This window comes from Stenella coeruleoalba (genome assembly GCF_951394435.1).
Source record: "Stenella coeruleoalba genome assembly, chromosome: 3".
NCBI lineage: Eukaryota > Metazoa > Chordata > Mammalia > Artiodactyla > Delphinidae > Stenella > Stenella coeruleoalba.
Genome location: NC_137148.1, coordinates 58,968,408 through 58,993,683, shown reverse-complemented (window position 1 = coordinate 58,993,683; position 25,276 = coordinate 58,968,408). Strand labels below are relative to the sequence as shown.

General features: G+C 40.5%; 1 protein-coding gene across 3 annotated transcripts in view; it reads right to left on the bottom strand.

The window, feature by feature from the left end:
• The window catches only part of HMGCR (3-hydroxy-3-methylglutaryl-CoA reductase), a 54,049-nt gene that overhangs the window by 12,037 nt on the left and 16,736 nt on the right, over nucleotides 1–25,276 (bottom strand). The window contains exons 1-6 of one of the 3 annotated variants that reach the window (XM_079915287.1): nucleotides 9,334–9,419; nucleotides 4,096–4,283; nucleotides 3,559–3,670; nucleotides 3,192–3,279; nucleotides 1,777–1,861; nucleotides 773–878 (exon numbers count right to left, since the gene is read on the bottom strand). In XM_079915287.1, the coding sequence (XP_079771413.1) occupies nucleotides 773–878; nucleotides 1,777–1,861; nucleotides 3,192–3,279; nucleotides 3,559–3,670; nucleotides 4,096–4,260 (556 nt within the window). In that variant the 5' untranslated portion in view covers nucleotides 4,261–4,283; nucleotides 9,334–9,419. Of the gene's footprint in view, nucleotides 1–772; nucleotides 879–1,776; nucleotides 1,862–3,191; nucleotides 3,280–3,558; nucleotides 3,671–4,095; nucleotides 4,284–9,320; nucleotides 9,420–25,276 lie in introns of those variants that run through there. The other 2 variants (XM_079915288.1, XM_079915289.1) reach the window with 2 other exon arrangements.

Sequence of the window (25,276 nt, the reverse complement as noted above, 5' to 3'; positions counted from 1 at the left end):
CTCCTACATGACAATTAAAATACAAGGAACCAAGTCATTAATTTAGTCCAGACAACAGCGGAGGCTGGAAGATGCTTTCTAAATGAGCCTAGAATACAATCTTGGTTAAAAACCAAACAAAAAGCAAATAAAAACACCTTAAAGTCATCAAAAAAGTAGAGCACAGGAAAAGATGATGAGATAGTAAGAGTGAAAATAAATCAGGGGACTTCCCTGGTGGTGCAGCGGTTGAGAATCCACCTGCCAACGCAGGGGACATGGGTTCAAGCCCTGGTCCGGGAAGATCCCACACGCTGCAGAGCAACTAAGACCGTGCGCCACAACTACGAAGCCTGTGCTCTAGAGCCCGCGAGCCACAACTACTGAGTCCACATGCCACAACTACTGAAGCCCGCGTGCCTAGAGCCCTGCTCCGCAACAAGAGAAACCACTGCAATTAGAAGCCCGCGCACTGCAACAAAGAGTAGCCCCCGCTCAATGCAACTAGAGAAAGCCCGCCCACAGCAACAAAGACCTAATGCCGCCAAATATTTAAAATAATTAATTAATTAATGTAAAAAAAAAAAGAAATCGGTAACCTACTAAGTTTTTGCTAAAGCAGACAGACATAAGGTCAGATCAGATATACCCACATATTCATACAATTAAAAAATTTTAAGAGTAATGTCAGACTTTTAAAAGTCAGAATTTAAGAGTAATTGATACAATTTAATATATTCCTTTTTCTCTTCTACAAACTCATTTTAAAATATATTAAAAACTGTTTACAAACCTGACATGGTACCAACTCCAATCACAAGACATTCTACAAGAGCATCAAGGGTGAATGTGGGACCTAAAATTGCCATCCCACGAGCAATGTTTTCCCTTACTTCATCCTAAAACACAGACCAAACATATCATGAGGGTAAGGTACAAAGTAACTTTTAAAAATGTTAGCGCATCCAAGGGCTTCTACTAAACCTAATTTACTATATTAAGAATAAAATACACAATATGCTAAGACTAACAGGCATTCCAGATACAAAGGATAATACAGAGGACTAAAGAAAGAAGAATATGTACACTGCCCTGCTTTCCCCGTCCACTGAACGAGATATTTCTTAGGAAGAGTCCTTTGAAGTGGTGCATTAATCCTGCCATTTAAATCCCACATAAATCCTACATTTTATACTTTGGCTACCACTGACAGAAGTTCTTAGTTGCAAATTTTCTGAGATCATATTAGTATTATGAAACCTAAATATCCTTGTCAAAATGCTCAAATGATCATAAATATTCATCAAATACATAATCAGGGCAGAAGTACACGATATTTTATACTGTTACTCAGCGTTATTAAAAATGTTACGTTCTTTAAAGTGACTAATGAACACCAAGATAAAACTTTAGATGGGAAATAATGCTAGTGTTAATTCATGGGGTTTAGAAATCAATCTACCCTGAGATTCTTCCATTAGATCCTGTCTGTCCTCTGGTATGTTTCACTAGGTAGATACTCCAATTTATCCTAAAAGACATAATACCTTACGTTCTGAAAACTTCAAAAAGGAAAATAGGCAAGATTCCAAATTCTAGAAGCTGTGGAATTACAACTGAGTTGTCAGATAAATGGGACAGTTCCTAGGGCTCCTAGGAAGACCAGTCTTAGGACTTGACAAAATTGCAGGCAATTCCTGAATCTTGAACTGTGAAGAAACTCTATTAATCTTTCCTATTAATGTAAACAATCTGAAAAAAAGGATACTACTAACATTCATGTCTTATAAATAATACCTGTGAGTTGGAACTGAGGGCAAACTTTGCTAGTGCACTTGCTCTGGAAAGGTCAATCAGCAGTAGGAAGAAGGGCAAAGCTTCACTGGGGGAAGAAAAAAAGAAAACAAGATGATCAGGTATTATTTAACAAAAGAAAAAATATTACCGAAAAGTCCCTTCCTAAAACAAAACTCCCCCCCCACCCCTCGTCCCATGCCTTGTATGAGCTCTGGCATGTGTTACCTCTTTGCAGAACAAAAGGTATAACCTATATTCCTTTGGCATCCTCAAAGCTAAATATATTAGTCACTCAAAATATTTAAGAATATTTTTAATGTTAAAAATGTAAATATATTTATACAGAAACACCTTCTGATAATTCTATAGCAAAATATCATCCTTAGTTAAAAAAAAAATGTGTCCTTGTGAATCACCATGGGGGAAAAAGAGGAATACAGGTGTCCCCCACTTTTCGAAAGTTTGCTTTACGCCACTTCTCTTTTATGAAAGACCTACATAGTAACCATTTTTGCTAACCAAAAGAAATCCAAACAAGGTTTTCACTTTGACAAAAAAAGGTGAAAAGAGAAAATAGCATTCAGTGTTTGTTTTGCAGGGAACCGTTACAGAGGCAGTGGGTACCTGGAGCAGATAGAGAGAACGGCACTGCCTGGGAACTACACTTAGCATCTCAGCACCGAGCTGCCATAGCTTTGAACTGTGTCTGTAAATACAGTGCTTTACCTTGATTTATTGTGTGTATCCCTTCAAAGATGTGTCCCAAGGCAACTGCTTCATCACTTACAAAAGGTTTCATAGGAAAGGTGTACTTTCAGATAGCAGGGGAAACCCGTATACTGTATGCAATTCTTTTTTCATTAATTACTATCTATAGAAGAATAAACTGAACAACCTTTCTAGAGACCAAATTGGCGATAACAGCACTTAAAAGCCCTAAAAACCTACACAGCCACTGTTTCACTACTAGGAATGTATCCTAAGAAAATGACTATGAATACAAACAAAAATTTAGCTACAAAGACATTTATCACAGTGTTGTTATTAATGGGGGAAATTAAATAACCTAACAATCCAACCTAGAGGATAGGGGAATACTAGACAGCTATTACAAATAATTTAGTTTAGCATTAAGGACATGCAAAGATGTTGATAAACTATTATAAAGCATAAAAGTTATAAAGCAGTATATACAGTATGATCTCAGAAGTTTTCTTTAAGTATAAAAAAGTGGGACAGGATATATACTAAAACATTAACAGGTATTAAAATTAGCTAAATGATTACATGAAAAATTTTCCCATATTTTCTATAAACTTTTGATAATTTACATACTATAATGCTTTATATCATAGAGAAGAACAGTTCTTAACAATATATTTTAAAAGAAAGTATATTTATGCTTAAATACTTACTTCAAGCCTGTCAATTCTTTATCTAAGAAATGAATGACAACTGTACTGAATACAAAACTTGAGAAAATTGTGAAGAGTCCAGCAATACCTAAAATGACAAAATTCAGCAAACTGAAAAAACTTCAGCCTTTTTTACACACACAATAACAAACAGTCCCATACGATATTCTGAGAGAAATAATACTATTTTCTCCAGATTATTAAAGTCTCAAATAGCAGAATGTCTAACTCGAATAAAAAGAAATAAAAGTATTGAATACATGCAGCACACACATTTCCACACACATGATTTAAACAAACAGGTAAATTTCCACAGTAAATCAAAAATTTGATAGCACACAAAAAGGTTAATATATAAAATTATTACCCAAAATATATTTTGATCCAAGTTGGCGTAAATTCTGGAACTGGAAGTAAATATACAGGATTGCTATGCATCGTGTTATTGTCAGAATTATGATGTCACTGCTCAAGACATCCTATTGGGAGAGATAGAAAAGAAAAATCCAAATCAAAAATAAGAATTTTTATTTTGCATGCATCATTAGTTTACATACCATCATGATAGTATAAATTTAGGCACAAGTCAAATAAAATATTACAATGCAAATCAAAAATTTACTCCTAATTTTTAAACAATCTAATGTTTAAGCCGATCATTTTTCACTATTAGTCACTTATGAAAGCTATATTTCTCAAGTAAAGTCAATTACACTCATTTGTATACCAAAAGCAAAAGAGAAGTATTTCCAGTGCATTTCCATACTATATAAGTAAATGGAAGTTATGAATACTGAAATAAAAATTCTACTCATAAGTTTTTTTGATTATGTGGTCTCTAAAAGGAGACACTCTTTAGAAATTCAAAATGTATTTAGTCAATAATCAGATTAATCTCACAAACCTCTTCAAACTTTGGACATTCATAATTCCAACCACAGATCTTATCGTTACCAGTAAACATGTTCATGGACATCATACAGATGGTCAGTGTCACTGTCCCCACTATGACTTCCCAGGGATGGGAAGCCACAAAGAGGCCATGCATTCGGAAGAGTCTTGACAACATTGTAGCTGAAGAATCCTTGGATCCTGGAAGGAATATCAAGTATGAACACTTAGTATACAGCTCACTGTATTCTTAGGAAAACATTTTAAGGAAAAGTGCATTGTAAACCCTGATTTGTATGCAGCGTCTTGTATATTAAGAATAAAACTATTTGACAGTATTCCTTATAATTCTGGAAAATAATTACAAAATTAAAATAAGAGGACTGTTATTACTTCTTTACTCACAACACTTAAATCCTCTATTATTCACTAACAAACAACTTAAAAGCAGCTTTTTCTTACCAGTTGTATGAATTAGAGCATTTAAGATCAAACCAAATAACACCTCAGCCCGATTATTATCTGAGGCAAGGAGGAGAGCAATAAAGCACAAAACAAAAGTGAGAAACAACCATTCACATTTATTTTGATTACCCTGACACAAAATGCATATAAGCACCCTCTTCATTCTATACATTCTAGTTATGCAAAAGATAAATACCAAACAATCTACTTGTTCAGTGTCCTCCTGTAAATCATTATCTTAGTTTATAAAGCTCTTCAAGGGCAGGAGTCCATTAGACTTTTCCATTCCATAAAACACATGGCATAATATGTCACTAGCAAAATGTTTAATAAACTTCCCAATGTTGCTGTCACCAGAGGTCTTTTCCCAAACTTTAACAGCATTTAATAAAAATGCTGGAACAGTACTTGAATAAGAGGATGGCTGGCCAAAGTAGACATCTACAGCATTGAAAAATTCCCAACAGAATATGGGTTATTTTGACCTAATGACTACCATGGCAAAACTTTTCCATGTTTGCCGGCTAAATAACAGTAATAATAATTTTGATATTCTGGTTTAAAAAAAAATCTAGTATAGTTATTAATCTCTAATATAGGAACTTGCAAGCCTTCTTACACTAAAATTAATGCTTATGATAAAGCATATTAACTACCCATAAAAATCAATTAAGATTTAATTTTAAGGCCACTGATTGACAGACTATCAAGAATTCAAATGAATCTCACATTTATGGTAATAATTAAGAAAGTGATTCATTTATTGAAGAAAGAAAATAAAAAGGAACCAAATTAAGGAAAATAAAGCATTAATCTATTTAAAGTGTTAGGGAAAAGAAAATAAGAGATGGCTTTTACAAACCAAAGCAATTACTAAGCGTCACCTCTCACTGCATCACTCAATGTTCTCTATTCTCTACATTTCAGCCACACCAGGCCACCAAATAGATACCTGGTTTCCAAACCACAGGTCACACCCCTTCACTGGATCGATGAGATCATGAAATCAAGTTTATGAGTCAGAACAAATATTTTAAAATAAAAGGAAAAAGAGAAAAAAGCTGTGGGTAAGGCATGTGGTATGGGTAGATATTATTTTTTGAAACATTACGTTTCATGAAATTATACATATGAGTGTTTGTACTGGCTTCCGACATAACATGTATTTCTTATTGTGGGTCTCAATTTTAAAAGGCGGGCGGGTCACTGGAATGTATAAATGTGGCATGCATCTGCCTGTGTTTATTCAGGCTTTTTCAACCTTCCTCCCTGAGGCCTATTGCTCATTTCATCCTCCAGCACATTGCATTCATACATAGCAGTTGCTCAACAAATACCTGCTAATTAAAAATAAATTCTTAAGCTACAGTAGCATGCATTTTATTGACACATCTGGAAACAGACCTAAAGATGACTTTTTTAAAGATATGGATATAACTCCCCCACTTCAAGCCCCCCAGTTCTCTGCATTCAGAGAACATATTAAGGGAGGATGGGGTTGGGAAGAGAGGCTATACATTTCCTATACTATCCTGGAAAATGAACAATAACAAACATACTTTCTATTAAATTAGCAGGGACTTGGACTTAAAGTATTGGAGAATATTAATCATATCTTAGATTTGAACTCTACTTCATTTCAACTAAAAGCCTCATAAGAGCCTAGATTTTCATGACAGCCTTCTATCACATAACTTCCTTATATTTAAAAACAAAAAAACAAAACTCTATAAACTAGTCTAAAGGATCAACTAGCATCAGTGTTGCAGAAGATGAATTAACTAAAAACACATTTTGAAACTAGGTCAAAGTTTCTAACACTCTCTCCCCGCAAGCCCTCTCAATTTAGAATATTCCCTCAACAAGAAAATGTATTCTTCACTATTAAAAAGTTAATTCAGTTGAATTAAAATCTGAGCTGCTATCAAGAAGGCACCCCAATTTGATCACAAATAGGTTTAGCATTATTAATCTATAATTATATATTAGGGACATTATGTTTTCCCTCAAAAGCTTCATGGTAGCATTGTCAATACTGGAACATTTCTTTCCTAGGTATAAAGTCATCTTTGCAACATTCCGGAAAAGATTTACACGTGATACCGTGACATGATCTCATAAACCATCTCCAAACACAGAGAACCTCACCTATTTGGAAATACAAAATGAGTAACCAAATGTACAAAGGTGTGTCAAAAGTAACTATAATTGCACATTTCCCACTAGCACCCTCTCGATTTCCCTGTGTTTTTGCAAATCATTTAAATGCCATGGAATCCAATCTTCCAACTTCATCAGCAGTTGCAAGTGGCACTAGCAGGCAATAGACAGCTCATGCCAATTCAAAGTACAGTATTTAGGCCATGCTGCAATAAAAATAAATTTTAGTTTAAAAAATCAAGTTAGGCAATGTATGCCTTGCTTATTCAGACTGAAGTATGCTGCAAACATTTCACAGATTATTCAAAAGAATGGATAATTTAAATTAAATTGAATCCCCAAACTCTAATTCAATATGCTACAAAAACCACCTACTATGGCCAATTGCAGAAAAAGATGCTTTGGCATCCTACTCTGATTCTTTCCTCCCACTCAGCACTCTTCCTGTGCTACACATTCCAGTATTTGATTATACACTATCTTACATTGTTCTCATACTAATTGCTGTGTACGTTTTGTCTCTTTGAAGGCAAGAACCATGTAGGGGACTTCCCTGGTGGCGCAGTGGTTAAGAATCCGCCTGCCAATGCAGGGGACACAGGTTCGAGCCCTGGTCCAGGAGGATCCCACATGCCACGGAGCAACTAAGCCCGTGCGCCAGAACTACTGAATTCAGCCCGTGAGCCACAACTACTGAAGCCCGTGCACCTAGAGCCTATGCTCTGCAGCAAGAGAAACCACCGCAATGAGAAGCCCACGTACCACAACGAAGAGCAGCCCTCGCTCAACCGCAAGTAGAGAAAGCCCATGCGTAGCAACAAAGACCCAACGCAGCCAAAAATAAATAAACAGACAACAAATAAATAAACCATGTCTTGTACGGAGTCATTTTTATTCCAACAGGATCGAGAATTCTGCTGCTCAACCCAGTATCCTATGGAAAAAAAAAAATTCTCACACTGGAATCAGGAAACCTGGATTCTACACCCAATTCTATGACATGGTGTGCCTCTGTGTAAGTCACATATCTTTTTATTCACTTATGAAGCTAGAGCTCCAAAGTTCCTTAACAAAGGCAAGTATTAAGTGAACCATATGAAACTGCTATTTTTTTGTACGGGAAAAACGGTCAAATGTCAAATATCAGCAATTTCATATGGTCAACCTAAATAGATAGTGATATAGATGTGTTAATCTATCCATGGGCTAGAAACTGGATCATACAAGAATAAAAAGAGCACATGCACATGCGTGCGCACACACTTCATTTTGAAATGCTTATGCCACACACACAACCGTTTTCACATGTTAATGATGTAATCTTTGCACATTTTTTAAGCCTTCATATTACTAACTCCCATTGTCTTTACTGCCAAGTTTATCACAAGTTGGAAAGACATTACCACCAAGCAGGCCCTCACAATCCAGTCTTGTCACACTCTGGGCCTTTCTAGATTACCTCTAAATCAAAAAATGTCTTTCATTGCACGGAGAAAAAAAATAATTCACAAGCAAACATAAAAAATACATTCTCTACATTGCGTGACGCTAAAATTTTACACGATTACTTAGTACGGCCTGGAAACAGATGTTTCCCATGACTTTTCAGGACCAAGTCTAAGAAGGCTTGTCCTCAAAGACCTGAAAAATTTCAAACGACCATGTAAGATGAAGTACATCAACCTCCTCCTACTGCAAAAACTGACTGTTCTATTTGTGAGTCTCCAAGGTACGTTCTTCCTTATCAAAATACCAAAACCAAATATTCCGAAAAACCTACAAGGTTTGGACTAAAGGACATCAGCAATCAGCACCAAGGAGACTACGCCCCCTGACCAAAAAAAAAAAAAAAAAAAGAAGAAGAAAGAAGGAGAGGAAGGAGACGGAGAGGACGGAGAGGAAGAATCGTTGAAGTCTTCGGGCAAGTCTCTACCTTGGGCTCTGCATCCTCTCAATCCCGTTTCTCCTGGAAATAACCAGACGCATCTATGCAGATCCACGGTTCTTTCACGGCTCTGAGTTAGTCAGCAGCATTTAAGGTGCTGACGAACAGCAGCGCCAGGGCGTGAGCCCAGTGATAACTGCAAGCCTGGGCGTGAACGCCCACACCTGACAGACCTTCTCGCGTTCCCTCCCCAACCTGCGGGCTTGGCTGCCCCACAGCCCACCAGCATTCCTCGAATTAAGGGGACTCCGAGATCACCCTGCCTGGCACCCTTTCCGCCCCGACGATCGTGACTGCTTGGCCAGCACCGCCGACTTCGGACAGGGCCAGCGAACGCGGCGCCGCCCCGCCGGTCCACCGATGGAAACGGGAGCCCAGAAGAGGCCGGCCCGCCCCCCCGCACCTCTGGCCCAGCTTGGCCCGCGGGCTCCCAGCTTGGCCCGCGGGCTCCCCGGCATAGATGCGGGCCGCCACTCGGCCGGCCGCACGTCAAGGACGTCTCCTCGCAGTCCCCGCAGGACCCGGGCGCCACCCCGGGCAAAGCCGCCAGCGCAGCTCCCCCCGGGTCGGCAGGAGGTGCCGGCTGCCCCTTTCCAGGGCCGGACGGAACTCGAGAACCGCCACCTGCACGACCCTAACCCGCTCCCGCCCACCGCCGCCCTCCTCACCTCCCTATCTCACCAGAGGCCACAGTCCCCAGGATCTGGCGCTCCGCGCGTCTCCAGTCAACGAAGACGCGGAGCGGAAGAAACCTTTGCTTCTACGCACGCTCGGAGCCGGACGAGCCTGTGACCAATAAGGAAGGATCGTCCGATCGTCTAGCCAATCATCTGGGGGTTGCTCGGCCTGACGGCGCTACGTCACGAACGGTCGCCTTAACAACCGCCCACAGCTCTCACCCGTGCTGAGAACGGGCACCGCACCATCTCTCACCATGGCTCAGCCAACCAATAGCCAGTCGAATCCCAGCACTAGGGCCTGCCTATTGGTCACAGAGCCGTGGGGGCGCACGCATGGAAGCTGCCTAGGCGAAGACGATAGGGCATCTGCCGGGTGGAGTGTCCTACAGCCCAGGACCTGAGCTGGGGTCATTGTGGCTGTGAGAGTACAATGGCCAGGAGTAGTAGGGAGCAGAATTGGGGCGTGAAGATAAACGCAGGGTCAGGTCAAGGATAGAATGCACAATTACTTGGTGGAAAGAGGTGGAGGTGGCCCTGAAAACCAGGATGTACAAAAGGGAAGGTGGCAGCAAGGAGCAATCCAAACCTCAAGCTGACCCATTTCCGAAACCCAAACCGACACTTTCCTGTGATTTACCCATTCCTGTAAATAGTGTAAATGGCTCCAGTCATGGGGTTTCTCTCTCCCTCCTTCTCTTCCCCCCTTCTCTCCCTCTCTCCCTACAGCACAAGGCACTAGGCAAAGACTGTCGATTCGCTCTGAAATGTGCCTGCTTTTTTGTCGTGTCTGCTTTCCCTCTGACCCCTCCCTGCTGCAGACCTTTATTATCTCTTGCCTGAAATAATGCAATAGCCTCTCCTAACGGGTCTCTCCACACTTAGGTGCTTCCACCTTCCAATCCTATTATTCCGTTGGCCTACCCCCAAATTACCAAGAGTTTGCTCATTGTCTGTTGAATTAAAGAAATTGGCAACCCCAATATGGCCCTACCTCACATTTCTTGTTTATCTCTCACTATTTCCTGTGTCAACCCTACATTTCAGCCAAAAGAGTAACTGACCTTTTTTCAGTCACACTCAGTACCTTTTTGCTCCCTGTTTATGTTCTCTGTTTAATCTGGACATGCCTGCACATTTCAACTGTTGAAATCCTAACTCTCCTTCAAGGACTATTTCATATGTCACCTCGTTTCCTGATGCCCTCAAATACAGTCATCTCTCCCTACTCTGAACACCCATAACATGTCCATATTCTGTGACCTGTGTTATTATTATGTGGAACTTTCTTAAGAACAGGAATTGCAATCCCCTCAACGTTTAAAGACCTATATTTTGAAACGCAGTCCCTGATACCCACTATACACTCAGGAGGAGTTTTAATAAACTATTATCTTGATAAATTCTCATAATTCTTATGAAACAGATATTTCCATTTACAAGAAAAAATGAGTTTGTTAAACAACTTGCTTTAGATCACATAGATAATAATTTGGAAAACTGAGATTTGAACACATATCTAAAACTTATACTGGTTCTACTATCCTCCACTGCTTCAGTATAGGATCTTTATTCATATCTCTTTACGAAATACTTTTCAAGCACCCATTATGTGCAACGCACCTTGGTTGGCACTGGAGTTATAGCAGCCACATGAGAGACATGGAAACTTCCTTTATAAACCTTATACCCCTTCAAAAAATTAGATGACTGTTAAATATTTGTTGAATTGATCATAATGGAAGGAAAGAGTTTTCACAGTGAAGAAGACTAAGGGGAACTAACCAAAAACTAAAGTATCCTATTATGAGTCTTATCAAAAGAAAGAAGAAGAAAGAAAAAAAGATCTGTAAGTACTCAGAGCTAGAAACTTCGTTGTACTTTTAATGTCCCCAGAAGTCAAAAGGACCAGCTATCTCAGAATTATAAGTTACAGATTATATAAATGCTTACTAATATAAATTCAAATAAGGATTATGAAGGTGTTTCAACAAAAAGTCTTTAGACCAAGATCTGGAAACTGTATTCCCAAACTCGGCTTAATTAAGAACTCCAGTGAGATTATGAGTTCAAAAGCAAGTAATAAAGAAACTCTAATTGTCTAGTTTTATGTTCTTAAAACAACTTCTATATGATTCCCAATTTATGTCAAAAGGATCTTTATGCACTTAAATAATAATTTGTACTTAATGATAAATCACAAAATTTGACAAGGACACACATAGAAGGGGAAAGTGGGGGGGTGGGGACAAAGGAATCTGTGCTTTCTTTTTTTGTGGGTTTACCCTCACAGCAAAGAGTTTATAAAAGTACAATTTTAAGAGATCTAAATTTAAAGTAGTGAATGGCCCACATTGCCATCTTTATCCACATAGCTCTTAGTATTTACTTATATAAGTATGTTAGCCCTCCATCAATTTTCCTTCTTCTTGTTGTCATAGGCCATGCTTTAGGATGAGGAATTATAACAGGAACAGTAATAACAATAGTAGTAAAATTTTATATAGCTCTTTCTATGCACTAGCCACTTTTCTAAGTGCTTTATTTTTATTAACTCCTTTAATTCTCATAACATTCGGAAAGCATTAGTAGAATCTGCATTTTACAAATGATGGAGCTACAGAAACAGAGAAGTTAAGTAATCTGCCTAGGTTTACACAGCTGGAATATGAACTTTGAAGTCCATTTCCTGAGCACATGCTCTAAACCACTCCACTGTGCTATCTTGCACATATCATGATTGTTGAAGCCTCTGATGATCCATTGTGAAAGACCTTTCATAACATCAACAAAGAGTTTTACTTATTTATTTCCCATTCACAGTTCCCAGCTGTGTTCAAATTTATATCTTCCAGCTTTGGGTAATTTTCTCTCTCTCTTTGTCTTGCACAAATGTTTTTTTTTTTATTTCAGGGATGTCTTTTTTAACTAGTACATTACAACTGATAACTGGTCACTTAGCTTTTGGCAGATGTTGTGATTGATTATCGCTACTGCTCAAGGTCAAGAAATATTCACGGAGGAGCTACTCTGTGCTAGGCAAAGGGCTAGGCACTCAAGGTACAGATTCTTATATGTATATATATATTTTACCTGTGCCGCACGGCATGTGGAATCTTAGTTCCCCAACCAGGGATTGAACCCACGCCCCCTGCAGTGGAAGCGCAGTCTTTTTTTTTTTTTTTTTAATTTATTTATTTATTTGGCTGCGCAGGTCTTAGTTTCGGCATGCAGGATCTTTTAGTTGTGGCGTGTGGGATCTAGCTCCCTGACTAAGGATCGAACCTGGGCCCCCTGCATTGGGAGCGGGGAGGCTTAGCCACTGGACCGCCAAGGAAGTCCCTCAAGGTGCAGATTTAAATAAGAAAACATACACAAATGGATCCTTCCAGATAACATGGTAAGGGTTCTGAGTGAGGTATGCCAAGGGTCCACTGCGAAAAGAGGTAGGGCATGGAGTTGGGGTGCAGGGTGTTTCGAACAAGGGGAGGAAGTGGTTTGAAGGAAGGCTATTGTAGGCACTAGAGTCAAGATTGTGAGCATGAGAATGGAGGTGACAGATACAGGAGCAGAACATTTAATTAGGCAGAAATCTTGAAGTACTGTAGCATATGAGATATTTAAAAGGTGAGGAAGTCATGAGCAGGTTGGCTGATCTCAAGTTTCTACTGGTGGCATCTCACGTGGGCCAAAGTCTTGGCTATTCCTCTTTTTAAATTTTTTTTGCTATTTTACTTCAGTAGCAAAACTTAGAATTCTGCTTCTTTGTTTCTAAAACTTTCTAAACAGAAATCAATAGCTGGAGCCTCTCTTGAAGTTAGGAGCAAAGGTCTCTGCAGGAGAGGGTGCCCACAGTTAAAGATTTCTTCTGTCCACCAAACCTGCTTTCACTGTTTAATAGTGATTTTCTTTACAGTTTCCCCATTCCTCTCTTTAGGCCCTTCCCCAGCTTTGTAGAATCAGTTGGGGAGTGGGTATGAGATATATTGGAATATATATATTTTTTCTTTTAAAGGAATTTACACTCCTCAGGAAAAAAGAATGTTCAGACAGCATATCAATAGAAACAGCATATCAATAATGAGGAGTAAACATCTATTCCCGAGATTCTTAGGGATTCTTGGCTAGGGTGGCTGGTTCCCAAAAAAGTCAGTGAAAGACCAATAAAAGGGGAAAGAAAAAGAACACATTTTGACCCAAGTGTGAGCACCACTTTTTCTCCTTCAATAACAAACCTGGTCCTGGTCTCAGTTGATAAGAGTGGAGTGAGCCATTTACTATAAAATCTGTATCCAGCTCAGTTGTCAAGTCCCCAGTATCTTCCTCCTGTTCACCTTCATTCTTCCAATCCCAACCTCTTCCTTCAGCTTTATATTTGCTCCCAGTTGAGGGAGGAAATTATAATGGTGGGAGAAAAAACAAGGCAAGTGTAAAAGAAAATAAAGAAGGATAGTGGCGCAAGGGGGCTCTCTTCAGCTTCCCTGAGCAACTCCATTGAAAGAAAAGACAAAGAACAATTGCCCAGGCCTGCAAATAGTAGGCCATCTTTTAATATGAAAGTACTGTCGCTCGTACGTAAATATGGCCCAAAAAGTATACAGCACCCTAACTGTATCTGTTACAAATTGCAATGAATTTGGCTACAAGTAACAGAAAGCCTAAACTAGAAGTGGCTTCAACAAGATAAGCGTTTCTTTTTATTCTTGGGTAAAGAAAACTGGAAATAGTTCATCTAGGATTAACATGGAAGTGCAAGATGCTTTCAGGGACCCTTCTGTCTCTCTGCTTCACCATCCTCAGCCTGTGTTTTCCATCCTCAGGGTCACCTTATGGTCCAAGATGGCAACTGGAGTTCCATTTTCATATCTGCATTTCAGTCCTTTTGGAAGGAGCAGAATAAAAACAAAAGGGCGGAAAAAGGGCCCCTCCCAACTGAGTCAGCTCCTTTTCATTGTTTATATTTCAGTGGCCAGAAATACAAGGCAACAAGGGAGATGGGGAATGTAACCTTTTTTTCGGCAACAATGTGCCCAGCTCAAAACTGAAGAAAGGCTCCCACCTCTAAATCTTCCATATTGTCCCCACACTGGGTGAGCATACAGTAAGTACCCAAACCAGTTGCTGATCACTTAACTCAAAAACAGGAAACAATTTTACTATCAAGATTTTAGGGGCATAGCAAAAGATACAAACCTAAGATCAAAGATCTGTTATTTTATAAACATTAGCTTGAAATGTCAATGGAATTCTCATTAACATCTAGACTTGAGTTTCAGCTAAATCCACCGAAAATGTATAATATTACAAATGGTTGAACATAAAAAGGTAATCTGTGAAACTAGCAAAGAGGGCTCTCTTTCTCTCTTCTCAGAATAAAGGGCCTTGGGAATCCCCTGGTGGTCCAGTGGTTAGGACTGCACTTTTACTGCCAAGGGCTCAGGTTCATTCCCCGGTCAGGGAACTAAGATCCTGCAAGCCAAGTGGTACAGCCAAAAGAAAAAAAAAGAAAAAAAGAATAAAGGGCCTCACTGGTCTTATTCATTGCTTTAACACCTGTAACACTGAATGAATAGTTACCAGCAACTTTCAACCAGCGTGTGGTCTTGATTTCCCTGCTTCTTCCTCTGCATCGTTTAATACCTACCATGATCTCCATGCTTTTTTACCACAATGGCTACCTCCTTCTCTGAAATTGCTTAGGCCTGTGACTCCTGCCTCCCTGAGAAGGTTTCCAGTTCTTTCCACATTTGTTTCAGCTGGACTGAACTGAAACTAGTTATTGATGCTTTCAAAGCCCATGTCTTGGGGGCCCCGATGAGCACTGATAAGTCTCCTGACCTTGTCTCATCCCTAAAATCTTACTTTTTCCGTTTGACTTTGCACTTTCCAGGCTTTGAAGAATTTGTGCTTCTTGAATGACAGTATGTTATGAGATGTTCTTGATAAAATCTCCCTAGCTGGGTCCAAACATCCCTAAAGCTAATTCTTCCCTTCTCCTGGAGAATGAGTAGAATTAGCAAACTAACCTCTGTTCTCAAGAAAGGTATTGCCTGCTTTGTGACCACCTAGAGGGGTGGAATAGGGAGGATGAGAGGGAGATGCAAGAGGGAGGAGATATGGGGATATATGTGTAGCTGATTCACTTTGTTATAAAGCAGAAACTAACACACCATTGTAACGCAATTATACTCCAATAAAGATGTTAAAAAAAAAAAAGAAAGAAAGAACGGTATTGCCAAGGTCTCTGTGCTTCCTCTAGAAAGATGGGCTGTTTATCTTCCCCAAGGGAGAACATAAAACATCTGCAAAGACTGCTCAATGTCTCTGTGTTCAGAAATCCCGCTTGCTTGTTCTTTTGAAATACACGTTTAGGAAGAAATTTGACCCATGTACACCAAGGAAAGTTAAGATAATTATAGTTGGGCTAATAATTTTTGCCCTAAAGAAGGTAATGCGAGTAGCCAGAACAGACCCTTGCCCAGTCCTTTATTGAAATAGTTGCTCTAGAAACTCTCCAGGAGCTTGATTACAGGCTGTGGACAAAGCCTTAGGTCTCCTCTACTTTATTCCTCACAAAAGGAGCCATCTTTATTTTGGAATCTAGGACTAGTTGGACACCAAATAATCTCAATTTTGGTAAAGAGCTTAAAGCTCAGATTGTAATATCTGGCCATTGTGTGACACTGCATTTAATAGGGAATAAAGTGAGAGTGAAACTGTTTGGTCTCTGTTTTTAGGTGCCCTTCTCATTCTAGTAAAAAGAAAAAGATAAAAGTATAGTCAGGGGCTTCCCTGGTGGTGCAGTGGTTGAGAGTCCGCCTGCCGATGCAGGGGAAGCGGGTTCGTGCCCCGGTCCGGGAAGATCCCACATGCCGCGGAGCGGCTAGGCCCGTGAGCCATGGCTGCTGAGCCTGCGCATCTGGAGCCTGTGCTCCGCAACGGGAGAGGCCACAGCAGTGAGAGGCCCGCGTACCACCAAAAAAAAAAAAAAAAAAAGTATAGTCAGGTACAGAGAGGGAAGGCATTCTGATTTGGGTAGGCCTTAAATGTAACAGAAGCATTTCTGTCCACTCTCCCCTGCACCCGTATGATAGACCCACTTCTCTCTGGTACCCTATTCTTTTCAAGCAGGCCTGACTGAGTCTAAAACTTCAACCTGCTTTTTCAGTTGATCCTATTCCTCCTTCACCGAGAGTAGGACTGTCTTGGTTTGCGTTCCCCCAAAGGCAAAGACTGGGTCAAAAGCCCTAGTGCAGTAACTCATTTGGGGGATGACCCCAGGAGGTCAGAATAAGAATGCAAAGAATAACAGGGAAGAAGGAAAAGGCCAGTATCCAGCTAGCCACCACTGTGGGCAACTGGGGCTCAGTTCTGCTGGGGACCCTCTGTAGAATGCCCCTCTGAAGGATGGCAGAGCGGGGGTGGGGGAGTGGTGGTGAGGTGGGATCACTTGTCCCTCACTCTTTGGTTGAGAATGCCTTCTGGGGCACACTTCCAGCTACATGTATGCAGAGCAGAGATACTGAGGCTTTGGAAAAAGCCTTGAGACAAAAAAGTTGGAAGACTTGATGGTTGACACTTGAAGGTGGAAGTCTTCAGCCTGCCAGGAATTGCTGCTGCTGATGACACATGAGCAGGAGATGTGGCAAGAGGTACCTCGTAGCTGTGAGGACTGCATCATGGGTTGCCATGCCAGCCTTTTCATTCCTTTTATATTCCTACTGGGCCTCTTTTGACTACAAGCCCTAAGCCATTTCAGAAGCTGGCCCTGTTCCCCCCGAAATTGTTATAATTCCTTCCTAATGCCTGGGCAATAGTATTCCATTCACAAACCACATTCTGAAGGCCTCTTATTTCCTCACTTTGGTTGTCCTTGGCCTCTGAGTAGACCTGGTCCCTGTAACTGGTGGATGTCAACATTTTTAAGCTTGCAAGTACTCTAGTTTACACAAGGAAAGTGATCAATATATATTTGTTGATGGCTCTAACAATAGTGAAACTATGACTCTGGTTATAAATACTGTTAAGCAGGAACTTGCCCAGTCAAGTGAAGTCAACAAACATTTCTTGCCCTGAGGATTTCAAAGAAAGGACAAGAGGGCTGATGGCTGGTTAAGCAGGAATTCATGAAGCTTCTACATACAGGTGGAGTTACTATGATTCCGATATGTAAACTCTTAGCTTTGTTGGACAGAGGAAGCATATTATTTGTGGGAGTTATTTTCTAAAATCAGTGTAAAAATCAGAACTCCAGCAGAATCCCAAAGCTTTTTAATTTTTTTAAAACCATGTGAGGAGGGAAAATGTCCGAGTCAAAAGTACCCTTGAATTCTACTTGTATTTCTTAAAATATAGGGTGCATATTTTGTTCTTACAGATTTGACAGAAATTCTTCTGCACACTAGATTTGACACCACCTGACTACTGAAAGAGTCCATCAGAGATAGGTAAGCATTTGAAACTTCCTGCCTGTAAGATTTAACTATGAAGTCCTAATATGCATGAGAACTAGCTAGTGAATGGTAATATATCCCTGTTTGCCTACCAAGTTGCTCTAATCTGTGTCAGTGTTACCCTTCTACTTGCTGTTAGATTTGAGATGTACTTCTTGTTATGAGAATTAGCCCATTATTTGTGATATATTTTGCAAATGTTTTCTTCCAGTTTGTCTGACCTTGCTTATAGTGATTTTCGCCATGCAAAAGTTTTGGGTTTTGTTTTTGTTTTTTTAAATGTAGTCTTTTATTATATCTGGATTTTGAATTATAATTCAAAAGCCTTTCCCTACACCCAGATTATAAAGGAATCCATCTGTGTTTTCTTTTAGTACTTGTTGGGTTTTGTTCTTTACATTAAGATCTCTGATTCCTTTGGAGTCTATTTTTGTACGTGGTGTGAGGTGTAGATCCAGTTTCGTCTTTTGCCAAGTGGCTGTATTCCGGTTTTCTTATACAGAGAACACTGTATTCTCTGCAGCCACATCTATAACTCCCTCTTAGGGTGAGTCACTTCTGCCTGTATTGAATCATCTTAGTTTTTTTGTTAGGTTCCAACAAAACAAACAGTATCCTTGGATCCAAAGGGTACTATTTTCTGAAACTGCTTACAGATTCTGGGGTGTACCTTATCTGGAGCCCTAGTGCTTCATGAAAAGAATATTGTATTTAAAAAACACTTTCCTGATGGTCCAGCCCTGCTCAAGGATTGTGGATATTTTAAATAAGGTGGATGATATGGTTCCCATGATTAAGGAGTATATGTAGAGTGATTAGAAAACAATTGAAGACTGCATAGAACTAATGAAATTTACATTTTGGCTTACTGTCTCAATACCAGGAAGTACTTTCCCTGCACTAGTGTAATTCATTTTTTTAAAAATTGAGATGTAGTTGATTTACAATGTTCTATTAGTTTCAACACGGTGATTCACGATCTTTAAAGATTATACTTCATTTATAGTTATTATAAAGTATTGGGGATATTCCCTGTGATGTACAATATATCCTTGTAGCTTTTTTTTTTTTTTTTTTTTGGTGGTACGCGGGCCTCTCACTGTTGTGGCCTCTCCCGTCGCAGAGCACAGGCTCCAGACACGCAGGCTCAGCAGCCATGGCTCACGGGCCCAGCCGCTCTGCAGCATGTGGGATCCTCCCGGACCGGGGCAGGAACCCACGTCCCCTGCATCGGCAGGCGGACTCTCAACCACTGGGCCACCAGGGAAGCCCTAGCTTATTTATTTTTTACATAGTAGGTTGTATCTCTTAATCTCCTACCCCTATTTGTCCCTCCCCCTTTCCTCTCCCCACTGGTAACAACTAGTTTGTTTTCTGTATCTGTGAGTCTGTTTCTTTTTTGTTATATTCATTAGTTTTATTTTTTAGACTCCACATGTAAGTGATAACATATAGCATGTCTTTCTCTGACCTATTTCACTAAGCATGATACCTCCAAGTCCATCCATGTTGTTGCAAGTGGCAAAGTTCTTTTTATGGCTGAGTAGTACTCCATTGTGTGTGTGTGTGTGTGTGTGTGTGTGTGTGTGTGTGTGTGTGTGTGTGTGTGTGTGTGTATCACATTTTCTTTATCCATTCATCTGTTGATGGACACTTAGGTTGCTTCCATCTCTTAGCTATTGTAAATAATGCTGCTATGAACTTTGGGGTGCATGTATCTTTTCAGATTAGTGTTTCTGTTTTCTTCAGATATATATAGGGTAATTAGTCTTTACGAATGAGTTGCTTTTGAATTATTCTTTTCAGCTGCAGATAATGGAGAACCTAACTCACAGAGGTTTAAACATTTTTCCTCCTCTCACATCAAGAAATCTGGAGGTAGGTGGTTACTAGCATTGGTCCAGTAGCACAATAGTGTCAGGAATAGCACCTCTACAATTCTGTTGGCCTTTGACACATGGTTTCAAGATGGCTGCTGAAGCTCCAGGTGTTACATCTGGGTTCTGAATAGTAGTAGAATGTGCCATCCCCAAATACACCACTTTGGCACAAGGATAATTTTGAACTAGAGGCACTTGAAAAATAGAAGATTCAGGAAAGGCACTGTGACCTCCTTTTTTCTTCCTGAAAGCACTTCTTCTTTCATGTGGAAGATGCCCTCTCTACACCAGGAAGGAAAGAATATTCTTATCACCAGAGATCGGGAGTCGAGGCTAAGGGAAACCTGTACAAACAGATTTGTTAAATCAACCCTTATCTTCCTTTAGCCTCCCCATATATTTTAGTTACTTTTCCACAATTAGTACTCTTTGTTCAACCTGTTATATAAGCACTTAGGTGTAACTGCTTTTTGGGTCTTCATTTTTCTGTGAAGTCTCTCACGTAGACGTAAAAAATGAAATTTGTACGCTTTTCTCTTGTTAACCTGTCTTATGTCAACTTAATTCTCAGGCCCAGCCAGAGACTCTAAGAGGGTTGAGGAAAAGTTTTGCTACCCCTATAGTTCAAAGGAGAAATAAGGTGAAAGGGCATACTGCATCTGTCTCTTTTATCAGAAAAAAAATTCTCCAAAGTTCTTCAGAAAACTTCTACTTATGTTTCTTTGGCCAGAACTATCACATGGCCACCCTTAAATGCAAGAGAAGCAGGGAAAGAAAATATTTAAGTTTTGTAATCTCTTTTGGGGGAAACAGCAAGGGAGAGGGGACTGGGAATGGCTACTTAACCAACCAATGGATCGACCACATTGAAATATCTCATTTCTGCTTGCTGAAAACAATGTCTGGTATGATGCGGGTATGAAAATGCAGTACCAGATCTTATGCAATCTAAGTAAAATTTAAACAAGCAGCAGGTAGGAATCTCAACAGCATGAGTTGAGAGATCTGCTTAAAGCTCTGCTATTGATGGCATGCAACTCCCAACTCCTAGTCTCTATGCCTCACAATTCAAATTCAGATGGAAGAGGTTGGTTGGACCAGGTTGAATTGGCTGCCCACCCTTATTGAGGTCACAGGCAGGGGGCAAGTCATGGAGAAAAAGCCTGACCACTGAGGGATTATCCCTGGAGATGCTGGGGGCAAAGGGACAGCATATTTTAGTATATGTTAGTATAAATAATGTAAAAATCTAAACAACTTAGTATGTTGGTATGTGATCATTGGCGCTATGTTGTCAGATCCAGAAACCCAAAGAAGACAACTGCCCTTTAAGTAGGGTAATTATGCCTGTTCTTAAGTAGAAATGTCTTGATTTCCAGTTTCAGAAATTTAGCAGGCAAGTTTGTTAGTTTTTGTTTTGTTTGGGATACTATGATATAATCAAAATAAATATTTGGTCTTTGTCCCTGGTTCCTGGCACACAGCTACTAAAACCTTTAGAATCTGCAGAGTGATGAGAGTGTCTTTTGTATGCTAATTAGACGACTAGTGGCTGGGGTCCCTAGATAGTGTCAGGATGAGGGCTGGTCACCACAAAGACCAAGGCATGATTAGAGGGTTGGAATTTTCACCTCAACTCCCCCTCCCCCAATGCCCTGTGTCTTCAATTTCTTTTTGAATAATCCACCTGTCTTATTTGTGTTTATACATCTGCCTTTCCTCAAACAACACAATAGAGCACAATCTTGATCTCAACTGATCTAGTCTCTCAGAGCCCTTTCACTTCAAAAGGTCTTGATCTGGTGGTGCTGAGCTTGTAAGGGCACAGACTTGGACCTGGACCTAGGAGCAAACCTAATCCCCTCGTCCTGACCTCTCCTCCCCCACTTACTATCTCTATGATTGGGACAAGTTGTTTGACTTCTCTGAGGCCCTTTCCTCACCTGTAGTATCCAATGATTTATCTCACAGGGTTGTTGTAAACTTGAATGTATGCATAATACCTGGTATGTCATCACTCAACAAATGGTGATGGCTGTAACTGTCTTAGAATATTCCCAAAAGATTTCTTCTGGACTGTCTACAATCCAGCCATTTGACAGCTTTCAGACAAACTATATTTCCACTCTTTGCTTTAACCTGTTCAGAATATTCCATGCAGTGGTAGCCCCAGTCTGGGAGCATAAACCATATTTATCCTGCAACTTTAAACAAGTCTTAGTGCAGTGGAGCAGAGGGCCTTGAGAACTGCAGAAATTCTTAGGAAAAAACTCATCCTCAACCTAAGGAGCAAGGGCACCAAAGCTTGGTCTGAAAGGATTAGGCCTCTTCGGAAAGGGCAATTCTGAAGTCACCAGGATATGCACTGACCTTACCTTTTCCAAGGACTTAAGGATGAGCAAAGCTGGAAAAAAAAAATCTGTGCCACTTTAACCACAGTGCCATTCTGGAATGTATGCAATTTAAGTAGGGTGAAGTGTTGAGGACAGAAGATATGCCAGTTGTGGTTGGGGGATCTGTGTAGTCAACACCAGGAGCCTCAGAAGGCATCAGAAACCTGGAGTGGAACCACCCAGTGGCAGGCAATGGCAAAGAATGGCCTAGGATCCTTCCACCAACGGCACAGGCAAATAAAGAGACCAGTGAGGCACCCAGGATGACCTCCTGTACTATTTGAAAGGGATTTGAGTTAATGGAGGAGGTCATTCACCCAATTTGCCAGGGCCAGCTGAGTGGAGGACTCCTATCTGAAATTATTTTAGCCCTGCTCCCAGCTGGTGTGACTTGGAAAAAGTGGGTTTCATCATCAGCTGGCACAAGATAAAAGCACAAATAAAAATTACTCTATCATAGAAATTCCTTTATCATGAAACATATTTGACCTGCAAACTTCACACAAACTGTACAAATGAATGGTGCAAGGGCAGCTTGGACACCTGGCTTCACTTTGACCTGAGTAAATGTTGAAATTTTAAAAAATTTATTGCTTATTCTCCTCAGCAGCTTTTCCATGTTTAGGCTAGTTTCCTAAAAAACTCTATGGGACGCTTACTGAAAATACACGTTGTTGAGCCCTTCCTCTGGGTGATTAGGCCTAATTAGTCAACAGGTGAGAGCTAACTGTACACTTTTAAGTGCTTTGCTGAAAAACTAAGGTGTGCGCTATAAGTGAGGTGGGTCATGAAAGCTGCACTGATACAAGGCACCAGGAACCCAATGAAAGGACTCAAGGAAAATACCATTCCCCACCTTCACCCTCTGCTCAAAGACTCAACACATTCAGTCATGTGTTGTGTACACATGGGAAGAGGGGGAAGGGAAGTTTTTATCTCTTTTTGTCCCAGGGTGGGATTGTTCTCTGTTCTCTACATCTTTTCTTAGCCAACATATCAAAAAGCTATTTGGCATTTCTGCATTGGTTCCTTTAACCTCTATTTATTCCAGCTTTGGGGCTCTTGGTTGTCACAGAAGTCCTACCTAAAGAGGCCAAATTGAACATATATGTTATGGTGTCTACAAGTACAATAGATCTAAGCCAGAACAAATAGAAACTGAACTGCCGGGGCTTCCCTGGTGGCGCAGTGGTTGAGAGTCTGCCTGCCAATGCAGGGGACAGGGGTTCCATCCCTGGTCTGGGAGAATCCCACATGCCGCGGGGCAACTGGGCCCGTGAGCCACAACTACTGAGCCTGCGTGTCTGGAGCCTGTGCTCCACAACGAGAGGCCACAACAGTGAGAGGTCCGCGCACTGCAATGAAGAGTGGCCCCCGCTCGCCGCAACTGGAAAAAGCCCTCGCACAGAAACGAAGACCTAACCCAGCCAAAACTAATAAATAAATAAATTTAAGAAAAAAACTGAATTGCCATTGCCGCCCGGATTTATTGCTCAAAACAAAAAAGCTCCTGATGTGTTTGGCTTGACCACAATCCATTTTATTTTATTAAAAAAAATTTTTTGTAGCTTTATTGGAGTATAATTGCTTTACAATGTTGTGTTAGTTTCTGCTGTACAACAAAGTGAATCAGCTATATGTATACATATATCCCCATATCCCCTCCCTCTTGCATCTCCCTCCTATATACTCTCTATCCCACCCCTCTAGGTGGTCACAAAGCACCAAGCTGATCTCCCTGTGCTATGTGGCTGCTTCCCACTAGCTATCTATTTTACATTTAGTGTATATATGTCCATGCCACTCTCTGCCTTCATCCCAGTTTCCCCTTTCCCCCGCTCTGACCTCAAATCCTTTCTCTACATCTGCGTCTTTATTCCTGCCCTGCCACCAGGTTCATCAATACCGTTTTTTTAGATTCCATATATGACCATGATCCATTTTAAACCTACGTACCCCACGTTAGGTTTAGGAGGCCAGAAAATAGCCCCCTTACCATTCTTCCTATCTGCCCAGTCACCTCCCACAGAAACATCCTTGTCCTGCAACTTATGGTGCCTGCTTCTCAGGTGGGTGGAGATGCAGGCCTATTTGGGTCATGCCTAAGTTCACAGGACTGAGACCTTCTCCAACTTTAGTGCACCCAAGAATATGGTGGGGGAGAGTTGTTTAATATGCAGATTCCTGAGCCTCACTTCCGGATGTTGATTTCACAGGTCTAGGAAGGGGCCTGGGTAATTTGCGTTTTAAAAAAAGTATCCCAGGTGATTTTAGTGCACGGGATTGATGGATCTCACTTAGAGGAATACGGGCCTAAATGTCTATAGGTAGATAAGCAAAAAGACCACATAAGAGCTTTAGGAACGTAATTCAAAAGGCAGAGTAGGAAAGACTGGAGTTAAAACTTGGGATAGCTATTGCAATATGGTTTTCAAACTACATGCATGTAAAAAATGGAAATACACTTTCTAAAAAGTCTATTCTTGTATTATGAGGTGCACACCGCGTCTCTACTCTCTTCTATCCTATTTTCAGCAGTTGTCTTGAAAGGCAGCTTTGCCTGGTTGTCTTTACAAGTTCACGCAGCCCAGGCTGCTTGCACCCTTTTCAGACTTTAACAAGGACCCCTGTACTCACCCTACTGCACTGGACAACACCCTTGTCAATCTCAACAGCTGTTCTGAAGTGGGCACACCATGCTTTCCAGGGACCATCTGTCGGCTGTTCGGGGCTTCCCTGTTCTCAGGTCTGTCAGACACGCCCCTGTTCCTCTCTGCTTCCTCCTGCATAGCCCCAGGTACACACAGCTCTTGGGACCATGGATGTTTATCTCCACCCATTTGTATTTTCAGGTCCATGGAGAGACCTTGGCAAATAGTCATGTTGTAAATGTCCACGAGTTTTTGGTTTTGCCACTTAGTTTTTATGTGGGAATTTGAAAAGATTAAAAACCTGTGCTACTGTCACTGCCACTTTCACCTTGACTTTCTTTATAACGTTACACAATCTGTGTATCTTTAAGCAGTATATTTTGGATAGTTTTTCTCTTCCTTTGAAAATTACATAAATTGGTATGTTCTGCCATACCTTCCTTTTATGGCCATCATTCGTGTTGATACTTATAACTGTATTCATTCATTTTTGCTGCTGTATTTACATTATATGACTATATATCACAATTCATTAATCCATTCTGTTAATTTTTTTTTCAGATTTTGATA